General features: G+C 40.9%; 1 protein-coding gene across 2 annotated transcripts in view; it reads left to right on the forward strand.

Annotated features, from left to right (window-relative positions):
* The window catches only part of LOC140191445 (neurexophilin-1), a 76,338-nt gene extending 68,317 nt beyond the window's left edge, over positions 1–8,021 (forward strand). Inside the window, exons 1-2 of one of the 2 annotated variants that reach the window (XM_072248864.1) lie at positions 453–517; positions 7,083–8,021. In XM_072248864.1, coding sequence (XP_072104965.1) covers positions 500–517; positions 7,083–7,847 — 783 coding nt within the window. In that variant the 5' untranslated portion in view covers positions 453–499 and the 3' untranslated portion in view covers positions 7,848–8,021. Of the gene's footprint in view, positions 1–452; positions 518–7,082 lie in introns of those variants that run through there. The other variant, XM_072248863.1, reaches the window with a different exon arrangement.
* Positions 8,022–8,889: the final 868 nt, after the last annotated feature.

Consider the following 8,889-nt stretch of genomic DNA (forward strand, 5'->3'; position numbering starts at 1 on the left):
GGAAAAGTTCAACATATACACATTTACGCACCCCCATTACTAAAGAAATAGAGTATTCCACCATGTCTGGTGGGAAAGGCACCATAATGCCAACCTGAGCACATCAGCTAGGTCTAGGGCCAAGCAGTGAAACAGCAGAATGCTCCACACAATCACACACTTACAGTTAAGTACAAATAAAGAATAAAATTAAACTAAACTTTGGTGTCTGACTCTGAATATATGGAGCAATGTAGAGGGAAAACAGTGGGTTAATTATGAGAATATGCCGGGGAAGACGTTGAAGTGTGTACACTCACCACAACGAGAGCAGGAATGACAAAGCAATGCTTGTGTGTGAGTGACTGCACGTGTGTAAGGAGTGTGTTTAATGACTGCTCTCCGTCACAGGCATATTTGCTTTTAATTCACTGAGTCATGTGGTTTACTTGTCAGAAATGCCACACCATCAGCAACACTGTGTAGACCCCCTTTTGTTCAGGTCTTCCTTCCGTTTTATATGTTTTATATAGCATTGGTAAGTAAAAAATATTATTTAAGTTACACTGGATAATATCTGGCGTTTGCTTCTTTGAACATAATGGGTCTTGTAATGTTATTCTGGCCTGAGAAATATTGGCTACAGTGGGTGAGAGTATACAGTAGAACTGAAAATTGTTTATATATATATATATATTCATCTAGTGAGATATTTTAATAGAATCATGCACTGTAGCTGGAATTAGTATGAAGTTGGACTGACTAGTAATTGAAATGTTGCAGTTTAAAATGTGGCACTATGCTGCCATGATCTTGAATAAAATTCAGCCATAAGTGTTTTGTGAGGAGATAGTGAGTATTATCGGTCTCCACAGAAAAGCAGTAAGCATGATGATAGGGCTGGAAATAGGACTAACCATTTTAGCAAAAAATCCTCTCTTACAGTAGTTAAAGTGAGAGGATATGTGTTGCATAGATTGTATATAAATCTACAATTAATTCAAAAAGCTAACTCCAGTTTGCAGAAAGTAAGTACAGTTCATTCACATTTTTGTACTCTGATGTAATGGCGTTTAGATAGATAGATACTTTATTGATCTCAAAGGAAATTACAGTGTCACAGTAGCATTACAAGTGCACTAATATATAAATATTAGAAGAGAAGTAGAAAGTATAAAAAAATAAGTTACCTCAAACAGTCTAACAAGAGGAGGTCATCACTTCCCCGGCTGTAGGTTGATTCATTATGGAGCCTAATGGGCGAGGGCAAGAATGAGCAACACACATAAAAGTTGCTGGTGAACGCAGCAGGCCAGGCAGAATCTCTAGGAAGAGGTACAGTCGACGTTTCAGGCCAAGACCCTTCGTCAGGACTAACTGAAGGAAGAGCTAGTAAGAGATTTGAAAGTGGGAGGGGGAGGTGGAGATCCAAAATGATAGGAGAAGACAGGAGGGGGAGGGATGGAGCCAAGAGCTGGACAGGTGATTAGCAAAAGGGATATGAGAGGATCATGGGACAGGAGGCCCAGGGAGAAAGAAAAGGGGGAGGGGGGAAAACCCAGAGGATGGGCAAGGGATATAGTCAGAGGGACAGAGGGAGAAAAAGGAGAGAGAGAAAAAGAATGTGTGTATATAAATAAATAAATAATGAATGGGGTACGAGGGGGAGGTGGGGCATTAACGGAAGTTAGAGAAGTCAACGTTCATGCCATCAGGTTGGAGGCTACCCAGACGGAATATAAGGTGTTGTTCCTCCAACCTGAGTGTGGCTTCATCTTTACAGTAGAGGAGGCCATGGATAGACATATCAGAATGGGAATGGGAATTAAAATGTGTGACCACTGGGAGATCCTGCTTTCTCTGGCAAAACGATCTCTCAGTCTACGTTGGGTCTTGCCAATATATAGAAGGCCACATCGGGAGCACCGGAAACCAATATATCACCCCAGCCGACTCACAGGTGAAGTGTCACCTGGAATGGTGGTAAGGGAGGAAGTGTAAGGGCATGTGTAGCACTTGTTCAGCTTACAAGGATAAGTGCCAGGAGGGAGATCGGTGGGGAGGGATGGGGGGGACGAATGGACAAGGGAGTCGCGTAGGGAGCGATCCCTGCGGAAAGCAGAGGTGGGGGGAGGGAAAGATGTGCTTAGTGGTGGGATCCCGTTGGAGGTGGTGGAAGTTACGGAGAATAATATGTTGGACCCGGAGGCTGGTGGGGTGGTAGGTGAGGTCAAGGGGAACCCTATTCCTAGTGGGGTGGCGGGAGGATGGAGTGAGAGCAGATGTGCGTGAAATGGGGGAGATGAGTTTGAGAGCAGAGTTGATGGTGGAGGAAGAGAAGCCCCTTTCCTTAAAAAAGGAGGACATCTCCTTCGTCCTAGAATGAAAAGCCTCATCCTGATAGCAGTCTTTCCAGGTGAGGTGACACTTCACCTGTGAGTCGGCTGGGATGATATACTACGTCTGGTGCTCCCGATGTGGCCTTCTATATATTGGCGAGACCCGACGTAGACTGGGAGTTCGTTTCGCTGAACACCTATGCTCTGTCCACCAGAGAAAGCAGGATCTCCCAGAGGCCACACATTTTAATTCCACGTCCACGTCCCATTCTGATATGTCTATCCACGGCCTCCTCTACTATAAAGATGAAGCCACACTCAGGTTGCAGGAACAACACCTTATATTCCGTCTGTGCAGCTTCCAACCTGATGGCATGAACATTGACTTCTCAAACTTCCGCTAATGCCCCACCTCCCCCTCATACCCCATCCGTTATTTATATACACACATTCTTTTTCTCTCTCTCCTTTTTCTCCCTCTGTCCTTCTCACTATATCCTTTGCCCATCCTCTTGGCTTTTTCCCCCCTCCCCCTTTTCTTTCTCCCTGGGCCTCCTGCCCCATGATCCTCTCATATCCCTTTTGCCAATCAACCGTCCAGCTCTTGGCTCCATCCTTCCCCCTCCTGTCTTCTCCTATCATTTTGGATCTCCTCCTCCCCCTCTCAAATCTCTTACTCACTCTTCCTTCAGTTAGTCCTGATGAAGGGTCTCGGCCCGAAACGTCGACTGTACCTCTTCCTAGAGATGCTGCCTGGCCTGCTGCGTTCACCAGCAACTTTGATGTGTGTTGCTTGAATTTCCAGCATCTGCAGATTTCCTTATGTTTGCGTAAGAATGACCTCATATAGTGCTCTTTGGAGCAGCGCAATTGTCTTAATCTATTACTAAAAGTGCTCAGCCAAGGTGGCAAGCAGAGGTTGAGAAACTTTGTCCAGAATTGCCTGGATTTTCCATAGGGTCCTTTGTTCTACCACAGCTTCCAGTGTGTCCAGTTTGACTCCTTTTACAGACCCAGCCTTTCTAATCAGTTTATTGAGCCTGTTAGCATCACCCGTGTTGATGCCATCGTCCCAGCACACCACCATATAGAAGATTGTACTGGTGACAACAGACTGGTGGAACATTTCTCTTTGATTTTCAATTTTTTGCTTATGATGGTCTTTTCCAAAGTATTATTAATCCACTCTATTAACTCCACTCTAAAACCTTCAGTTTAATTGGGTTCTTGTTTCATAGGAGGGAGGGAGGGAGGGAGAGAGAGGGAGGGGGTGAGAGTGAGAGAGGGAGAGGGATATATATATAACTCCATACCAATCAGACAGTAATAAGTGAAATTTCTGGAGACAAGAATCCATGGGAAATATATAGGTTGATACTGTAAAAGTAAAAGCCAGCGAAGATTTGCTGAGCATGCAATTTGTTTACAGTAATAGAATTATTTGTAACATAATGGAAAGGTTGATGAAGTTAATATGGTTTACCTGGCCCTGCACCACTTCAAAAGGCTCACAATAAACTTGTTAATGGATTGAAATCTATAAAATAAATGAGACATCTATTGCAGAGATATGAAACTGTGTGAAGATTCAAGAGCACATGTACATTATTATTTATCAAACTGGAAACCATACAGTGATATGTCCACTGTTCACTCCAAGGTTATTTCAAAATCCTCATTTTGATACTTGTGACCTGGACTTCAACGTACAGGTAGAACAGAACTCAGGCAAGTAGAACGATGAAGAAGATGGTAAAAATATTTTTAAAAAACAGCAGACGTTGGAAATCTGAAATACGAACAGAAATGCTGGAACCACCCAGTAGGTCAACATTTCAGGTTCAACACTCTTCATCACAATTAAGAAAAAGAGAAAACAAGTTAGTTTCGTGTTGTAGAGAAATTGGGAGAGTGAAGGATAAAGGAAATATCTCCGATAAAGTGAGATCAAACAGGTGGATATGACATTGAGATGCAGATTGTGCTTCTTTATTTATTTTAGGTGATGCTGATAACAGGGCCGTGGGATATGCACAACAGTTCAGGTTATACCAATGGAGAGGAACCAAAAATGCCAGAATCACAAAATGGCTGGTAGAAATATCTAGTTCTAATACAAAGAGAAAGAAAGAAAGAAAGAAGGAGAGGGGGATAAAGAGAAGGTGGAGAAAGGGAGAGAGAAAGAATGGCAATGAGGCATTGTTCCTCATTTAACAGGATAGTGGCATTAAAATACAAGGAAAGAGGTAGAAGTATGCTAGATATAATTTACTGTAGAGAATCATGAAATAATTCAGATATTTTTCAGAGAAGTAAGGAGATGGAATATAAATAGAGAATACTATATAAAGAAGGAATAGGGAGACATGCAGCTTTACCCACACTGATGTGTAGAAGTGGGATTTCTAGCAGGAAAAATGCCCTCCGCTGGGGACATTGCCCTGTAATTCAGAATCAGAATCAGGTTTATTATCATCGACATGTGACGTGAAATTTGTTAACTTAGCAGCAGCAGTTCAATGCAATACATAATATAGAAGAAAAAAAACAAAATAAAATAGAAATAATAATAATAATAAATAACTAAGTAACTCAATTACTGTATATGTATACTGAATAGATTAAAAATTGTGCAAAAAAACAGAAATACTATATATTTAAAAAGTGAGTTAGTGTCCAAGGGTTCAATGTCCGTTTAGGAATCGTATGGCAGAGGGGAAGAAGCTGTTCCTGAATCGCTGAATGTGTGACTTCAGGCTTTTGTACCTCCTTCCTGATGGTAACAGTGAGAAAAGAGCATGCACTGGGTGCTGGAGGTCCTTAATAAAGCACGCTGCTTTTCTGAGACAGTGCTCCTTGAAGATATCCTGGGTACTTTGTAGGCTAATAACCAAGATGGAGCCGACTAAATTTACAACCCTCTGCAGCTTCTGTCGGTCCTGTGCAGTAGCCCCCCACCCATTGCCCCCCATACCAGACAGGGATGCAGCCTGTCAGAATGCTCTCCATGGTACAACTATATAAGTTTTTGAGCGTATTTGTTCACATATCAAATCTCTTCAAACTCCTAATGCAGTGTAGCCGCTGTCTTGCCTTCTTTATAACTGCATCAATATGTTGGGACCAGGTTAGGTCCTCGAAGGTCTTGACACCCAGGAACTTGAAACTGCTCATTCTCTCCACTTCTGATCCCTCTATGAGGATCGGTATGCATTCCTTCATCTTACCCTTCCTGAAGTCCACAATCAGCTCTTTTGTCTTACTGACGTTGAGTGCCAGGTTGTTGCTGTGGCACCACTCCACTAGTTGGCATATCTCACTCCTGTACGCCCTCTCGTCACTACCTGAGATTCTACCAACAATGGTTGTATTGTCAGCAAATTTATAGATGGTATTTGAGCTATGCCTAGCCACACAGTTATGGGTATATAGAGAGTAGAGCACTGGGCTAAGCACATACCTCAGAGGTGCACCAGTGTTGATCGTCAGTGAGGAGGCTATATTATCCCCAATCCGCATAGATTGTGGTCTTCTGGTTAGAAAGTCGAGGATCCAATTGCAGAGGGAGGTACAGAGGCCCAGGTTTTGCAACTTCTCAGTCAGGATTATGGGAATAATGGTATTAAATGCTGAACTATAGTCAATGAACAGCATCCTGACATGATGCAGAACCTTCACAGTGCAAAATTAAATCTGACTCTCTGTGGTCCACTCTCCTGTAGTTTCCACTCTCAGCCATGCAAGAACTGCACAGTTGTGTCATGTGTATAGAGAGCAGGTAGGTTTGCAGCTGATCACTAGCAGGCTGATTGACACATGACCCAGTTTCAGTTGAGAAAGGGTTTTATGGGAAACTTGTCATCATATTTTTACTAGCTTGTCACCATGCAAGATAAGGAGTGAGGTGAAACAAAGGGGAAGCCTGAAATTTTCCTTCAAGTAAAGACTATTTTCAGTATATCTTGGGTAAATCCTGTGAATCAGTGTACAGTAGAAGGAACTAGTTTATCCATTGAATATTTGCTAACTTTTTGAGAGCCACTCAATTACTCTTGCTCCCATTTTTTTTCCATTTCCCATGGACCTGGAATATTCACTTTGAAATGTTTATCCAATTCCCTTTTAATAACTCCTGTTGAATCTAAAAAAGATTACAAATATGGGAAGTGATTGCTAAACTCAATAGGGCTTCAGGGCATCCATACCTGGAATACTGATACAATTAAAGGAAGGAGTTATTGCATTAGGGATAATTCAGAGAAGACTCACTTGGTGATTCCTGGGTTAAAGGATTGTTCTATGATTCATTTGGAAGAAATTATTGATGATTGGAAGAATAAATTTTATTTTATTGAAAGATTTAAGATTTTGAGAGGCTTTGACAGAATGGATGCCTTGACAATATTTCCTCTTGTGATTATAAGAATGAGGAGATATAGTTTTGGAATAAAAGTTCAGCCAGTTCTACAGAGATGAAGGGGAATTTTTTTTCTCTGATATTTGGGAACCTTTGGAATTTCTACCCCAAGAACTACAGCAGTTGAGGCATTCTGTATATTCAAGTTCAGATGCCTCCAATGGACCACGTTGCCCAACATGTTGCTATTTCTGATGAAATTTTGATCTTATGTATCTTTACCTCCCTTTCAAAAAGTGCACTCAGCTTTCCCACATTTGGACAATTTTGCTTTCAGTACAAAGTATTATGTTGATCATACCCATTAATTTCTTTTTAAAATGACATTTACTATCTTTTTTTTGCAGGTTGCATTTACACTTGGGAATACATCCAATGATGCTGAAGATGCAAAGTCCATTGCCCCTAAAAGTACACAAAAGCATACGTTAATCAAGAGCAACAGAATGTCTGCCCTCAGTCAGTGGGTCATGCATGTACTACCAAGCATGGGGAACTCCACAATTCTGCGATTCCCTCTCTCCTCACCAGTCTCCTACTCCAAGCAGGATATTTGGGCTTGGCTGGGAAATATTTCTGATCAACATGAAGACCCCAATTCCAGAGTCAAGAGGAGACCAATTGTTAAAACTGGGAAATTTAAGAAAATGTTTGGATGGGGTGATTTTTATTCAAACATCAAAACTGTGAAGTTAAACCTCCTCATCACAGGGAAAATCGTAGACCATGGAAATGGTACATTTAGTGTGTATTTCCGCCATAATTCTACTGGCCAGGGAAACATATCAGTTAGCCTTGTGCCACCCACAAAAGCTGTTGAATTTGACCTGGCTCAACAAACAGCGATTGATGCCAAAGATTCTAAAATATTTAACTGCCGCATTGAATATGAAAAGATTGACAGAGCAAAGAAGACTGCGCTGTGTAATTATGACCCATCCAAAACTTGCTACCAGGAACAGACCCAAAGCCACGTGTCCTGGATTTGTTCCAAGCCCTTTAAAGTCATATGTATCTATATTTCATTTTACAGCATGGATTACAGGCTGGTACAGAAAGTGTGTCCTGACTATAATTACCACAGTGACACTCCCTACTTTCCCTCTGGTTGAAAGCTTTGGGAGGAGAGAATTGTTCCTTTTTTTTTCTTATTAATGTGCTAAGATGGAGTGATTGGCAGTTAGGTCATAATCTGAGGTTCGTGGTGATTACAGTTTAAGAATTGTTGTTAAGTTATTATGTGCCTATTATTACAGCATTCTGCAGTTCTGTAAATGGGAGTAAAATATGTAAAATGTCCAGCGCGAAAAAAGAACTCAAAAAGGCTAATGTGGAATATCAACTTTCAAGGAACACTTCAACATTCAATGTCTATTTCTGCAGTATCAACAATCAACTTAGGAAAAGCTGTTCAGATTCATATTGAAAGAGCAAAGGATAGATTAATCATTATTGTAACTATCATCTAAAATTACATTTAATATTGAAACCTATGAGTCATTTTAGGTTTAAAAAACATTAGATCAATGTTAAAATGGATGAATAATTAAATAACTGGCTCCACCATTAGCTGAAGACACTGACAAATTATGGATATTAAGCAAAGAGCCCACATGCATCAAACACTTTCACCCAAAATGTCTTGTTTAATAATTTCCATCTCTCCCTGGTTCCTGGTGCGCCTCTAGACTTCATTGCATCAGTTTTATAGGTCAGACATAATTAAGATTACATTATTTATCACAGCATTTAGATAGAAGGAGAAGGGAATCTCACTATAAAGAAAAATGCAGAAGGAGATTTGCTTAGTAACAATGCTTGCTTTTTTCACATTGTAACTTTGTAAGATTCCTTCCCATCTTTCAACTTCTTACCTACTTGAACAGTGTTGGCTTGTGGATCTTTTGCCAAGAGCCACCTTGGAATCTTATAGCCAGCTGATGTTTCTGAACATAAGGGACAGTTTGCCACACAGTTAACAATAGACTTCTAATCTATCTATGTGAATGTGGGAACTGGGAAAAAGAAAACTTTCTTCTAGTACCTCCAAGAAATTAAGGCATACAGATGTTAAAAATGGATGTAGCCTATTGAACTGTTACTGGATGCACAAAGAAGACATGGATGAAAGGCTTGAAGGATGTGAGTACAAAT

This window comes from Mobula birostris, chromosome X, assembly GCF_030028105.1.
Source record: "Mobula birostris isolate sMobBir1 chromosome X, sMobBir1.hap1, whole genome shotgun sequence".
NCBI lineage: Eukaryota > Metazoa > Chordata > Chondrichthyes > Myliobatiformes > Myliobatidae > Mobula > Mobula birostris.